The 15,681-nt window shown below is 38.8% G+C and overlaps 1 protein-coding gene across 6 annotated transcripts in view; it reads right to left on the bottom strand.

The window, feature by feature from the left end:
• Positions 1 to 15,681, bottom strand: part of DIP2A (disco interacting protein 2 homolog A) — a gene marked incomplete at its 3' end in the record, with an annotated part of 122,215 nt that overhangs the window by 72,304 nt on the left and 34,230 nt on the right. For all 6 annotated transcript variants that reach the window (XR_013930254.1, XR_013930255.1, XM_080400721.1 and 3 more), the window contains exon 2: positions 13,590 to 13,661. Coding sequence is in view for 4 of the 6 variants with exons in the window: in XM_080400721.1 (XP_080256847.1) it covers positions 13,590 to 13,661 (72 nt within the window). The remainder of the gene's footprint in view (positions 1 to 13,589; positions 13,662 to 15,681) is intronic.

A 15,681-nucleotide genomic window follows, 5' to 3' on the forward strand; every position in this document is an offset into this window, starting at 1 on the left:
ATTCAAATCTTATTACCCTCACAAAAAGACTGATCTTGAAATTCATCTCCCAAAACACAAATCTGGACAAAGTAACTTCAGTCCTAAACTAGGTTAATTTATATGAGGTAAGTTGTACCAGTTAACTAGCTGAACCTTTCAAAAGTATTCTCTTCCAAGGCTTAATGGTAAATTGAAAAGTAAAACCAAAGGAGTTAAAATGGCATGGCAACAATTCCCTCATCTCAGTTCCACTTGCATCGCTACCCAGTTATGTATCATGCCTCCAAGCATCCACAATCTGCAGAAGATGACGTTATCATACTGAAGAGCTTTGCAGAGAGGAGAGGGAGGCCAAAGAGGAAACTTCAGGCTCTGCATACACTATTAAACCTTTCTGCAGCTGTTCAACTGGATCTAGAAATAAGAAAGGAACAAAAGACAGCAACTAGGTTCAAAGTACTGAAAGAAAGGAAAAGGGCTATGACAAGGCAGAAAATAAAACAAGTGTGGGAAACTCCCGGTCTGGCTCTAGGCCAGCCTTTCGGTCCATCCAGCCCTACCTTCTCTGCTGTCTCCTCCGCACCCAGCACCCTGCTCTGCCCAAAGACCGCGGCCAGCCATCCAGGCTGCAGCACCCTCCAGCCCCAGGCTCTTCAACTCATCTCTTCCAACCCTGACTCTCTCCATGGATTCAAGCCCTACAGACCTCCTGTTCATATTTCTATGCCGTGGTCTGTTTGCCACCCCCCCCCCCCACAGGGCCCCTACCAAAAATCGGAAGGTTTTTGCCAAGGACTACGGTATTTCTTAGTTGCCTTTGCCTGCCCTAAAGGAGAGGGAGCTTTGGAGGTTCCCTAGTTAAAGACCTGTAGTCTACAAGAATAGGTAAGGTCACTCCTGGCAGGTTTTGCAGCCATTTATTAATGCATGCAAGGAGCAAGGGCAGGGCCCAGTGCGCTGGAAATCGCCTTTCCTTCCTCATTAGTACCACTTCATATATCACAGCAGAAGATACGCACTGGTGCCTAGCACCTTTATGTGAAGTATCTGCGTGCAACCACCTCATTTCACCGTCACTAGGGCACCTCCTACTCCAGCCTTCTCAAGCAAAGCTGTGTAGCTGTGCTAATGCATACCTAGCTGAAGTACAGCTCCACAATAACAGTCATAGTAATTCCAGATTTCTTGAAATACAGTGACTTCCCGTTGAACTGTTAAAGGAAAAAAAGCAAACTCTTCTCACAAAAATGACCCTGAGATGCTGAAGTTTTACATGAAACACATACACTGCGTTCCAGATCTTTTCATAGAAAAATTAAGGCAAGAACCCAAATGGAAATTACTCCTCAAGAGACTGGAATCTGAGGACTGAGGACTTCTCTTTACTTTTTGGTCTGGTAAGCCTCACCTCAGTAAGCACCCAGTTTCTTCTCAGATCATAGTTCAATTTTATCATTCTTTGCTGTCATACCACATTCCAGAACATGTTACCTGATGCACATGTTATTGTCTTCAAGTTCTGAAACAATCTATGTTTTTGCACCTTCTGGGTCAGTGAAATCAGCAAGGTTCTACCCAATGTAAAAACAACCAACCACAACAAAAGGCATCCTATACATGCATTATGTTTGACAACCTTCTACTGTTCTGTAACATCTTCCTCTACTCAAGGAAGTACATTTCAGCTTGTAAGTTTCCACACCAAGAAAATGAAACAGTTCAAAGGGCACTATTACTTTCCATTAAAGCAAGCATACAACAGCAGCCAAAAATACAAAAGCACAGAAGACACTTGTTACAAATTCAATGAATCCAAATACTAGCCAGGAAACTAAACTGTCTCCATGAAAATATCAACAGCAAGAGACATGTTTATTTAAACATTATGACAAGGCTAGTAAGCAGAACACCTACGTATCATTAGCTAGAATTTTTATTTCTCAAAATAATAGTTCATTCTAAGCAACAGTTCAGGACACGCTTCACAAGCAGCCCAGCTTTCCTAACATAAGCAGATTCTGCCTGTCAGTCACAGCCCAAATTAATATAAATTACTGTGCCACGCAGCACAGGTCTAATCAAAGCAGGCAGTAAAAGAAGCAGAAGCCAGATATGAAAAGCCTTCATGGCAGAAAGTCAGCAAAATCAACACAAGGAGCAAGGAACAGCCAGTGGAGCACAGCAATCAGAGGAGGATGCTGGCTACATAGCACCTGGCTCCAGCAGGCAGCAATGGGACAATGCAGCCCCCAGACCTTGGAAGATCCCTGTTAAAACACGGTCCTTGCTTGGCTATCAGCTTTCAAGGTGATGTTGGCCACAACACTCAGGTAAATTTGGTTGTATTAGCTGAGCCAGCACAGGCAACATCTATTTAAGCACACTAACCAGAAAACATGAAAGCAAGCTACCAAGGATGACTGACATAAGCGCATTTTGGGTTCCTGAGAGGAACAGAGCGCTTACATTGTTAGTTCTAGAAAGTACAAGGCATTGTCTATCAAAAAAGACACACCTCTGAAACAGCAGCAACGCTTCATAAGCACAAGGAAGCATGAAGGGCTACCACCTACAGAACACGTCCAAGGAAACCAAGACCTACAAATCCTGAATCAAAGTCCACTTTGTTTCTCAGAAATACATTATATCTAGATAAAACTCTGAGATCACAGAAATGTAGCTTTTAATTTTGGCATTTTTTAAAAACTATTTACCTCACTGTTTCCTATAACATGAAATCCTTCGAGCTTAGCATGCTGCTTAACCATTTGCTCTTGACTGCATCAGAAGATTTATGCCAAGACATATACTGAGCAGTTTCTAAACCATCAACCAAATATTCTATTAACATTAAGATCCATACACAATACACCATCCTCAAAATAATATGATTATTAAATTCTATACTATCTAGGCAGCCTTTACCACTACTTAGGTGGTAACCACTGACCGATTACCAAATGAACCATGGAAAAAGATTAATGGCTTGGATCTGACTACTTAAGTTCAGATTACTTCAGAGCCACCTGCCTGAGGACTGACTGAATTATTTTCATTTACCTGACAGAGTGAAATCACCAACATTTTGCTTCTTCCTTTGGCAGCAAGCTAAAAAACATTTGCCATACCTAGACACATAAAGTTAGACTGGTGCGGGATGATTCTTAGATTTCATGAAAAACTAACTTATGACAAAAAAAAAAAAAATCACACCCCATAGTCAATCTAATAGCCTAATCTCCATATTCAAGCTCCCAAAAGAATGTACTATGAAATTCGGCCGTAAGAGTGCAATACTAAAAAAATCACTCAATTAAAAAAGCACATGAGCAGCAATCTCTTGCTATTTTCAGAAACTCTTGAGCAATGAAGATATAAACAGCCTTTTCAACTAACCCACATGATCACATTACATTTTCCTGTATTTCATTTAAACCAATTACACTAAGATCCAACCAAATTAGCCTATTAAAATCCGGACATGCTTTGATCATAACTGCTATACCTGTAATATAAAATAGGAATTTAATTCAGTAGCATCAAGAAAGCTAACTGCCTCTTTTTTTTCCTATAGATGATAAGTGTAAGAAATTACAAATGCTATTGTAGACTTCAAGACACCAGAGTCAGTTGCACATTCCTTAGAGAAGGAGCTAAAGAACAAAGTACTACAGGGTATGTACAACTCATCCCACTCTAATCGGATGCTAGGCTGAAGTACCCACAGAGTAGTAAACAAAAATCATAGATACACAGAATCACAGAACAGCCCAGGTTGGAAAGGACCTCAGAAGATCATCTGATCAAATTTTTCATTGCAATAGAAAGGTCATCTATCCTTGTTAGCAGCAGAAACATCTATCAGACTAGAGAAATTCCAAAGGACTGCAGTCTTAAACCAGCTTCCCCTGCTAGCTGTCTATACCTTAACCCCTCTCTCTAACATGCCTTTCTATTCAGCACTGCTAATATGCACTGATAAAGTATTACAGTGTAAGAAAAATGTTCTTTCATTTTCAGGACTTCATATGGTCAGTAGACATGTCTTCAGTCATACCAGGCTGCACCGCTAAGTTATCTTAAGTAATATTTGATTATTTGATGCTTTAACTACAGAATTAGGATTTTTCAATGAAGTTACATAAAGCAATGAAAATGTGAGAAAAATGAAAGTATGAGACATGCCAGCCTCAACCAAAACTAGAGGAGGTTTCTTAATGATCTTCCCTTAATTTTTCTGGAGCAGAAAGGCTAAGGAAGAAAAGGGGAGAAAACAAGAGAAAAGAATTTTAATTACAGTGGAATAAAGTTACTCAGCAAGGCGTTTCTCTAGCACTAACTAAATCTAGTGAAATAATTTACACAGATTGTTCTGTAAAGCAGCACCAGAACACTGGCTTCAGTTGCAATCTGATTTACACAGTAGAAGAGGCAATTTGAAAATAACCATTAACACTGTAAGAAGATCTGTAAAAAATCAGAATACTAAGAGAATGACCACCAACAGGCAAGAGGACAGATGCACACTATCTCAGGAGGATGCATGGCACAGCTGGCCAAAGGTCCTCAGACTTAGATCCAGTTCACCAAAACAGACAGAAAGTTCAGGGAGACAAGTTCCCTTGAACACGCAAGTAACTGGCTGCAGAGGAGAAAAAGAGGGTCAACAAGTAATTCAGGGGCATCACAGAGAAATCCTGTTTCCGTATTAGCAGCCCTAATAGAGGAGAAAAGTTTCCACAGAAGACTGCAGCAACCAAACAAAGATAAACTATTCCATAATGTGTCTGCTTGATAAAATGGCCAGATTTAATTTTGAGTTGATAGATGTTTCTCTAGGGGCAAGAAAAAAAGGAACTACTGTGTTAGGTGTTTCCATCATGAAGTGTCGAGATTTCTGACAGTATCAGGGAGAGCTGCATGATGACTTCCCACTTGTGTGTAAAGTTCTCACAACGTATCTGAACACTGTGTTGCAAAATATTGGAGATGAAGCAGCAGTAACAGTTCATGTAGGCACCAGTAAGGCAGGAAAGAGATTTTAGAGTTACAACTTGAGCTGTTTATAGAGAAAGAGAGCTGACGACCAGCACCATCATGGTAGCATAATCATTCCTGCTAAAAGACAAGGAATTACACCAGGAGATGGAGACAGCACGTGCCTGACAAAATCATGGAACAAAAAAAATATTTCCAGTTAATTGGAACTGATAAGCTTTTGGAAGAATAAGCAAGTACCAACAGAGCATGCGAAGTGTAAGGAAGTAAAATTAGCACTCATGGCAGACACCATCCCCCAGCTTCATCTCACTAACTAGATGAGTCTTGTCCTGTGTTTTAGACAGATCACTTCAGAATGTCTCCAATACATTCAATCCAAGTAAAATACTATTTTCCTTTACAAACATACGTTTCTTTTACAAATGCAATTGCCTCTTCCCTTCCAGCGAGGTTCCCCATTCCCACCCCCCCCACCACCCCCCCGGCATTCTTTGCTGATCCTTTGCTGGACCTTTAACAAAACTGATGCTCCCACAGTACTGCCTAGGAGATGATGGACTTGTACTACAGGCAAGAGCCAGAAAAACCCATGTGGGACCATCTCCCACTCCAGTCTCACATCTCAACTTCCCCAGAGGGAATTTCAGCAGAAATACACTAACATGGCAGGGATGAAGTAGCAACTGCACATGTTCAGAGCAGAAGTCCCTCAGCTAACACCCAACACCAATATCTTACTCAGCACAACACATCAAATGAAAAGGAACTGAGATTTCATGGTTGCTTTCCCTGCTCAGACAGTACCCAAGGAATTGGTCAGGATGTAGTCACTAACACTAGGTTTAAGCAAAGGGGAAAATACTAAACGAGCTAGAAAAATTGGCTGGTTCTCTTATCCGGAGGTTTGTTTATGACAAGCCCTTTGTCAAACCTCTCAGCTGTTAAACTAACTAATTCCTATTTGACATTACCACACCCTTCTGCAAATATTTTGAGGAGTTTTGCAATATGATTCTTCAGGGCAGCCACCCAGCTTACATAACGCTGTTTATATTGAAGAATAAACTCTTCCCCTGATGTGATTGCACATAAATCCCCTTCCTTTTGACTGTGCCTTGAAGCCAAAGGAAGTTAATTTGTTTTCAAGAATATCAACATAACAAAAAGGAGTAACACCTTACATGCTTTTAAATATTTTTTGGGGTTTAATGACCCAAACAAAGGAAAAACATAAGTGGAGCAGAGGAAACTGCAAAGCAAATCATACCAAAGTTTATGCAGCAATATAGTACCTTGTATTAGAACCAGTAATAGCTGGGGCAATGCCAATGAGAAAAAAAACAACACCTCAATTTCAGACATAATTCCTTTATCGTACAATTCCTGTGCATTTGTAGGTATTTCACTTCTATCAGACATACCAGCTAGTGGCACATTGCTTACAAGATCCCTGATGGCAAAATCTCCTTGTATTATCACTCGCAAGCAATACTACCACTAATGATATTTGTGGTTCTTTAAAATTTTCAACCCACCTTTATAAAGCCCTCACTCATAAAGATGTTGATGCAGTAGAAAACATCAGTTCTTGATGCAAGTAAGTAAAGGACACTGACTGAATAGCATTTGTGTTTTAAGCCTCAAAGAGCTCCTTAAGAGATCTATGAGAAAACAAGCTGAAATCACTTGTCCTTATTTTTAAAAAAATCTGAACCACCATGTGTTTTAATAAAAAAATATGAACAGCTTGTTTCCTTTAAGACTATACAATCTTAATTATTCTCCAACTTAAATATAATACAGTATTAGTAACAGAATTGAAAAATGTCTCTGCATGTGTTAATTTGTGGCAGATTAAAGCACTATGAAAAACTGGCTTAACTGATACCATTGAATGACCATTAGACTTCACGATACTCAGAGGCAAGGTTTTGCTGTGTTAAAGAGCAGCTCAAGTTACTTGATATTTATAAAATGCAACATCTAGAATCACTTTTAACTCAATAAAATAACCTGTGATTTGCTGCCATACAGGGGTTTGGGGTTCTTTGTATTTTAATACTTTTTTAAAAAATCCTGAATATTAGGAATAATGTTTTGTTCATGACAATCAATTCAAGGATTTTTGTTCTCACTAGTTACACTCCTACTCTATGAAAAAGTACACTGGAGATGTGCAAATCTCTAAATTTAATCCACCACTGGAAAACTCCAGAATAGCAAGCTGATATTAGCTCTTAAGAATTAAGAGATGCAAAGCTTCACAGGGTAACAGCTTGCTTTTATGGGGCTGGGGGCAGACAGAAATACAAGAAGCTTGACCTGAACACACTGGGTTTTGTAGGTCATATTTTAAACCAGATTTCACTCAGGTAAGCTTTCTCAAAACTACCATTAACCTAGACAAGTACTTACGTTTGACAAACACACCATGTCCTGTAAATAACAGCTCTCGGAGAAAAATGAAGAACATGTGTTTTGTCAAGTTTATAAAGCAGAAACATGTCTGGGGTTTATCTACATATCCCTCCATTTTTGGTTTCTTCATATTTATTATATTTTCACTAATAGATAAGCAGCAGTGGCAGCTGCACTGTGGTTAATGTACCACTTATTTTCTGCCACAATAAATCCATAAATGCAACAAAAGTAAAAATTTGTTTGTCCCAAAGTTCGAAATACCTATCTTCACGTGAAATCTGATGGCTGAAGAGATGAGCATGACGTAAGAAAGCTAACAGAAATAGACCATTGTGTGCTGTGGCTAATTACAATCATGTAGGAGATGCAGAACACGTCTCTGTCATTGGATGATTCAGTGCAGATCCACTACTGACTGCAGAAGTATGGCCTCAAGCTGAAGCAATTACCTCCAAGTCAATAGAGGCCTCTTCCGTCGTTTCAGGATTAGATGGAAATCAACCAATGTATTTTTCATGTTTGATTTTATCTCATTTCTTCTGCTTTCGCTTGGAAGTGTTTTTGAATCTTTAAGATCACCAGGTCCTAGCAGGTTCTTACAACAAATGGTTTATTTTTTGAGTACTTAAGCATATTTGAAGTACATTTAAGTACTTCTAAAAATCCTTTATGCTGCCCAAGACAATCTCTGACATTCTTTTCCCAGCAGAGCTCTCTCAGTTTGGTTCTAGGTACCACACCAAGATCTGTCTTGGACTTTCTCAGAGAAGAATCTTGGAATTTATTCTCATTGTTCACACAAACGGCAAAAAAAGGGAAAGGAAAGCTTGCATATATCTTCAGTTCTCCAGAAATACAGGGCATGCAAGCCCTGATGACCCTGGGGTGCCTTGGCTGGGAAGAGGTCCCTGACTTTCTAAACGAGTGCAGTGGTCAATCTGCAAACCCAGTACCAGCACGGAAGGTGCGCCTCAACGGAACACAGGTGCTCAAGGCACTGGTCTTTGACAACTAGTCTACAACATGACAGCTGGCCTCAAATGCTAGCATTGTCAGCTAGTTTTCTCAACTGAAAGCCTATCTAGACCAGGAGGATTTGACTCCGGAAACATTCAAGAGCTAGGAAGAAAACAAGTAAAACACAGGCAAATAAAAAATTAATATAGAGAGCGCTATATAGCTATTACTATTAATTATATAGCACATACAAAATACATATTTTAGGTATTATATATGTAACAGTGCAGCTGGTTTATTTATATATATTATATATACTGCATTTAAAAATTTTAAACAGTTACACTGGCCAAGCTTTTACAACTACAGAAAATTCTCAAGAAACAGCTGGCAGGTGCACAGGAAACTACCACAGTAGCAAAGGATGGCGCCTGGCTAATTCCTATTTAACAAAAGGAAACACAGACTACCTCCAAGTGACTGACTGGCTACTGTCAGAACCTCTGAGGTTCCTATTTCATCTTCCCCTTTGGTTAAAATAGCTTTGAAATGGTTTCAAGTATCTGAGGTATCAGCACAATTCAGGTAATGGCACGGCAACCATAAAAAGACATCTACAGTTACCTACATATCACATTTGAGTGCAGAGAAGAAATTTTATTTATTTCACATCCATCAGCTCATGACATTCCACTCCCTAACATGCATTTTTTAATGCTCCTATGACAAATGTAACTTCACAGGTAGAAGTTATGTGCTCTCCCAAGCACAGCAGGGATTGCTTATAATGAGGCTTTTGGAGTTGCCATTATCCCTGGTATTGTTTCTCATTCTGAGGTTATATTCCCACATCTGAGATTATAAAGTGATTCTAGAAGGAAACAGTTCCTTTAATCATCAAAATCTTCCTGAAACCCAACAGAAAAATGACGATGAACATTGGCTACAAGGAAGAAAAGGGAGTACAGTATTTGCTCCCCATCATGACAGTACACTCCAGGATGCAAGTTACCAAATTTCACTATAAACACTGCCCATTTTACCATGGTATTTCCAAACCTTTTTACACCCAAGTTCTATCCGAATTCAAAATGCATTTTTGCAATGTGTCTGACACTGTATCCATTGCTCAGAAGCTTCACCTAGCAGCACGCCAGGTTGGCCACAGATACAATTATTTATTTCCTCAGAGTTTTATCTGAAATTTGGGTGCACGGGTTGACTGAAGAAACCCAGTACTGACTGATTATTGTTAAGGCTTGCTATTACTCAATACTTGTTCTTCATTTTGCATAGTGCATTTGGTTGGATTAGTAAATGGTAACGTATTTTAGCTAGTATTTCCCTGTAACTACATAGTTTTATGGTTCCTAAGTAAAATCTTAAGATTTCTGCCAACTCTTCATAACTGCAGGTTTAGAACTTTAGAATGCAAAATGGAGCCTACTGGCATGCGATTCCTGAATACTAACATGTTCTACTTAATTTTACTATTAATTGAAAACGTGCTTTGCAAACACTTCCGTCTTCTATTCACCAAGCCCTCTGTGGGGTTATTTAACACTCTCTCTATAATGATTCGGTTCCCCACGGATCAGCTACACCGTGCAGCAGAAACTTAATGCAATCCATTGTACGTGGCATTGGAAGAGCAGGAGTTCTCATATGATTAGCTTTTACATGGCAGCTGAAGAGGTACAATATGGAAAATTAAACATCCAGAACTCAAACCTTATGACTATGAGTATGCCTTAAGACACAAAGATCATACAACTTCTTGGTTAATAAATATTTGTTAAAAGAAGATGCCATCAGCTACCCATGTACATCTGAACGCTATGAGTACAGATATCTGTCTCTAATTTCTAACAAGACCGAAGAATCACGTACCCCATAAATCACAGAAAACCCTGTCCACATTCAAGTCTCAGTTGGAGAACCTACATCAGATTCACAGAACAGTAACTCTCTCCTCTCAGTTTAAACCATCTCTTTCCACAGTTGCTTCCAAACCTGTGCCACCACTTTCTTCTTTCTTTACAAGTACCACATCAACATGCAGTCCTCGAGTTCTCTAATCATTTCATACTTCATAAACTTGCAGTAATCAAAACCTTTCATTTCAAACAATCTTCCCATTACTCCTTTTTTTACTTTCCTGCCTCTCAGAAGAATTCTATTTCTTCATCAGTACTTTTGCTGCCCACCCTACATTTTGTTAAAAGCCTTAAAAATCAGCAGAATTGTACTAGCAGTTTTGTAACAAAACAAGTAGAGCTAGGTATCGATGCTCTATGAGGAAGACATCAGGTTTTGTGAAATTCAAATAATTACTGGAAAACATGAGGTAAAGACTGCTGACCAGTCAATTTTATCTCATAAACCAAGAGAGAAAAGATGACAATGCATGTACTTAGAAGAGAAACAATGACCAAATCAGCTTTAACAAGACCCAAGTTACTGGTCCTTGGGATGGTCAACTCACAGACTACCTCTTCAAATCTAAAATGCTGGCATCCATCAGTCTGCAGAAGCTTGATGGATAATGGGAAACTTAAGCAATCCTGTCAGGAATGCTACTGAACAAAGGCCATTACAAAAAATCCTGCAATCAAATTGTTAATGATAAAAAATTACTTCAGGCTCAAAGCCACCGGGACTCCCACACATTAATCTGAGCCACGCTGAAGCTGCATCAATTAACAAAATTCCAAGCTAGAACTGGGTTAATGGAACATATGTCAGGAAATTGAAATAAGTAAGTAGTTAGCTTAGGGTTTTAAGTAAACTTTGTCTTTTCGCCAGAGTAACATTCTTTGTGCTCAGAGGCGGACAGTCTGCTCACTCTCTTTTTTAGTATATTAAAGCTAGATGCCTGTCAACTTAATGAAAAGCTAGGCAGAAGTGGTAAACAAATCAGGTAATCTGGTATTTCTTAGAAAATGTGATATCAAGCAAGTAGGAAAAACCACAGGATCAGCTAATTTTCAACCACTCCTTAAAATGATTTGGCAAAACCTGACTAAAGAAGAAATTTTAAGCAGCTGGAAATCTAAAGGGACCTAGGATTCTTAGCTGAGTGTAATACCAGATCACAGACAAACTAGGAGACTGCTGCGCTGCACTGTCATCTCCTTAGGACATGCTTTCTTACAATTATAGTCCAGGATGTTAAGGTGTTAACCTAGATTCTATGAAGTCACTACTGAGTGAAATACTCCTGAACACCTCAAGTTTGAAAGAGAAGCTTCAGTGAAAAACAATTCTAAAAAACTGCCATTAATGTATTTTTCCTACTCCTTTTGTTTTTTTTAATTCCAAAGCTGTCTAACAAGTCAATTCTGTAGTTTCATACACTGCTTCAGCAGAGTGAGTTCCTGAATGAGCAGGTTACCTAAACAGGATATTACAAAACACCTTCAGAAATTATACAGGTATCACAGCAGGCTTCTAGAGCACACAATTGAATTTAATCTGTCTAACAACCCTGGAAATCCTGCACAGGAGTCAGTGTTGCTTCTAAGACCCCAAGAATTAGAATATGACAGTCAGCAGTATTCATGCAGAAAAGGGGAATAAAGGTGCTTTACACTGCATCCTAGCTTTAAAACTTACTTTAAAAGTATGGAAGACAAAGTGCTGTACTTCTCTAAGCTACACTTAGGAGCTCAGACCTTGAACAATTTATGCAGTCCTTCAGTTTAAGGGTTGAGAGGAAATAAAACATAATATATAAAAAATCCCCATCAATAGAGAGAAGACACGGTAAATCAATGGTTATGAGAGATTAAAACAAGGGACAGAAAAATCTGAAGACACGACTTTCTAGTAGACAGAGTTCCCTGACAGAACATTTCTCACAACTGCTAATCCTCAACCAAAATCCACACTTAGCCTGGTCTCAAAATCTTTAAGCTGAGTTGGAGGACAGTGTATTTTGAACAGAAAAGCGAGACAGCTCCTTAGTGAAAAATGGTGTAAGGAGGAGAAGCTGTGGCAGGTAAAGCTAGAGCTAGCTGCTGACTGCAGTATTTATCAAAAAAGACCAAACTGCTGCTATTCAAGGAATAAGCCATTTTACAGAGGTAAGTCCTATATGGTCTACAGAGTACTATAAATTTGCTAAGGGAAAAACTACAGCTGTTCTTAAAAAACAAAACACAACAAAGAGAACCACTAACACCACAATGAACCTGTGCTAAGAAACCCGATGATGAAACACTGTTTAACGCCACACGCGTACCGTAAAACTTTTTTCTAAAACACAATTCCTCAGCAGTCAGCAGAACTCATGAGAATAAAGCTTTTGTATATCCTGCTATGGAGCCGCAGGGGTCACTACATCAAGATTTCAAAAGTAAAAGAGACTATCATCTAGTTCAACAACATGCACAAAAAACTGTCTGGAGATGCCCGTTTCTCCTTCAAATCAGTAACTTCTGTACATATCAGAACCAAAACAGGACGAAAATCACAGCAGCAAGTCCTCTGTTCTCTGATCTGAAAGCATAAACTAACATTGTAAATTAACACCAGTTCTTCTTCTCTCACCTACCTACAGTGTCTCATTATCCATTCCACCCATCTCTGTTGTCTTCTCATTTTCCCTTATCTCAACTGGAATCTCTCAAACTACAGAAGAATTGGCCTAGGGTTATTATACAAGGCCAAGGCTCAATGGCACCACAACAGCTTTAATGCCAAGTAATTTAAGTGTCCTAATATAAAAATAAATTTTAAGAGTTTGGCATTTAGCTTTTGGCCACTCAAGATAAAGACTGATGATAACCAGCTTAAGAAGTAATAGTTTGTAATAAAAGGTCAGTATTTTGAAGAAATTGGGGCAGGGGGAGGCAGAGGGCATGCGTAAAAAAGGACACTAAAGAACAAGAGTGACAACTAGTGATTGTTTTCATTTAATGAAACTGGCCAACTTGCTTTCAGGAATAACTTTACTCATCTTTAAAGTTATCTTGAAGTCTTGGATGCAGTTCTCAAACTAAAGTTTGCTGACAAAAATGTTACCACTTAACATTTCACAAAACCCCCACATTTCAGACCACATTTTCTCTTGTTCTGCACTTCTCTTGTAGCCATTTTCTACTACTGGTTAGATGCCAGCTCAATCAAATGCTATTAATTCATCTATTCTATTTAGTGAGAACTTTTCCATTACATATTTTCACAGATCTAGTGCAAAAAGGCATAACTTATATGCAGTCTCTTACCTTGAATTAGTGGTATGTACCGTGCTAACAGCTTTGCTCTTTTCTTTTCATAGCCTTTCTGAGTGATGTCTCCTAAAGAAACAAAAAAAAAATTTATATTGTTTTGAAAAGTTTTTAAATAAGCCTTCTCATTTTCATGATACCTATGATTAAACTCGCTCACTTTGAATCAGTCACATTAGCAACAAAGACCTGGGCCTGTCAGAGACCTTCACGGCCATACACATACCAGCCACGCAGCACAATCTCTGCACATATGAAAATGAGTGTCTTGGAGATATACAACAGAGGAATAGTGGGTTTGTCTACAGCACCTGTGCTGAACCTGGCTCTGGAGATATTTACCGTAACACAGAACGCAGCACAAAAGACTTGCAGTGTAGTGGAAGCCAATGAAGCTGACAAACCTGGCTCTGCACCCTTCTGGGGCATCAGAAATGCTCAATATACTAAGGCTTGAGAGAACATACCCTAGCACATCTGTGCAGTCCCTTTCAAACTCTACATCATGTTGCCCACTCCGCACCATGCAGCACATCAGAGTGTCTGTCCACTTTCAGATTCTAGGTGGTCATAATCTCCTTCTAGCACTAGTTTTTACTCACTGTTGTCGTCTGATATCCTGTTTTAAAACCGTATTGCAGAATCCACCGGTGAAAGATAATGTCTTTTTACACAGACTAGAATAAAAGGAAAACTTCTATAGAAACCCAAAATAAGTTTCTGAGCCATTTCAGAATCTGTACTTCCATTATTCTACCAACGGAACAAGGTGGCTTCACCCAAAACTAGCAGTAAGCTTAGTATAAAAAACAAACCCCACCAGAATTTTATTGCCTTTATCCATTTTTTAGATCTCAGCATAGACATGAGAACAGTGATCTCAAATAGCTTAAAACCACACTCCCAAAAATCACACTTGCTTAAAGACTGAGATATCATGCAGTTCCACTAACAAAGTGGACTTTTATCTCTCCATACCTGGCAAATATATCAGAACAGCATGCAATATAATCAAGAATAAAGACATTAAAAATATCTGATTATATTTTTGAAAATGTACTCAAGTAGAAGGTGAATTTTAGAAATTTTGGCAGATAATTACCTTGACTTTAATTAGGAAACAAACATAAAATTTTACATTTAGATCTTTGCTTCAAGCACATTCTTCCAGCAACATACTGGTGAAAGAACATATCAAAGCAAAGTAAGGAGGAAGGGGAATAAAAAAAAAAAAGCATGAATTACATATATGGATTAAGTAAAACCGCCTACCTCTGGCAATTTGCTTTCTGCCAAACCTTAAACTTTTTTTCCACCCTAGTCACACAAGGAATCGAAACTTAGGGCAGCAAAATTAAAAACTAAAGAAATTAAAATCTCTGACTCTTAGCACACTTGGTGCTTGAATGGATTTACGTCTTGCATTTGACAGACCTCAGTTATCAGGTGTGCAGTAAGAGCCGACAGTGTGCCCTAGACCTGGGACTTTGCTGGGTTATTTGTCTTCATCATTACCGCAGTTTTCTGCAGGCAACCAGCAGAAAGAGCAGCATGATTTACACTGGATTCATCCCCTTTGGAAATGAAGCTATAAAATTATATATATGTAAGATTGACTGTTACTAGAAACAGTCATTTTTAATTCGTCCGGATGAGTGATACGGCTTAGGAATAAAAACAAGAAAAAGAACCCCTTTTCCTCAGTCAGATTTTACACAGAAAAGTTTTTACTCTGCATTTTAAAATGTTTCTTGGGTATCTGCCTTAATACAGAAGGGTTGGTTTTGGGTTTTTTTGTTTAATGTTGTCCATAGCAGTATGTGCTCTAAACACATTTCCTCAAATATCCAGCTCCCTTCTGCATCAGAGGACACTGCTAACAGAAACAAAGTCACTTCATTCTAACATCCCCTGCAATTAAGTGAACCTTAAAGGTCCTTTCCAACCTAAGTGTTTCTATGATTCTATATGCATCATTTAAAGTTACTGACAGCATGCCAGAACAAGTAGTGAGAGCTTGAAGACACTCTTCAAAATTGGTAAGAAAAAACCATGCAATTGCTGGAGTGCTTCAATCATTGCAGGTATT

This window comes from Falco punctatus (genome assembly GCF_963210335.1).
Source record: "Falco punctatus genome assembly, chromosome: 8".
In the NCBI taxonomy this organism is placed as follows: Eukaryota; Metazoa; Chordata; class Aves; order Falconiformes; family Falconidae; genus Falco; species Falco punctatus.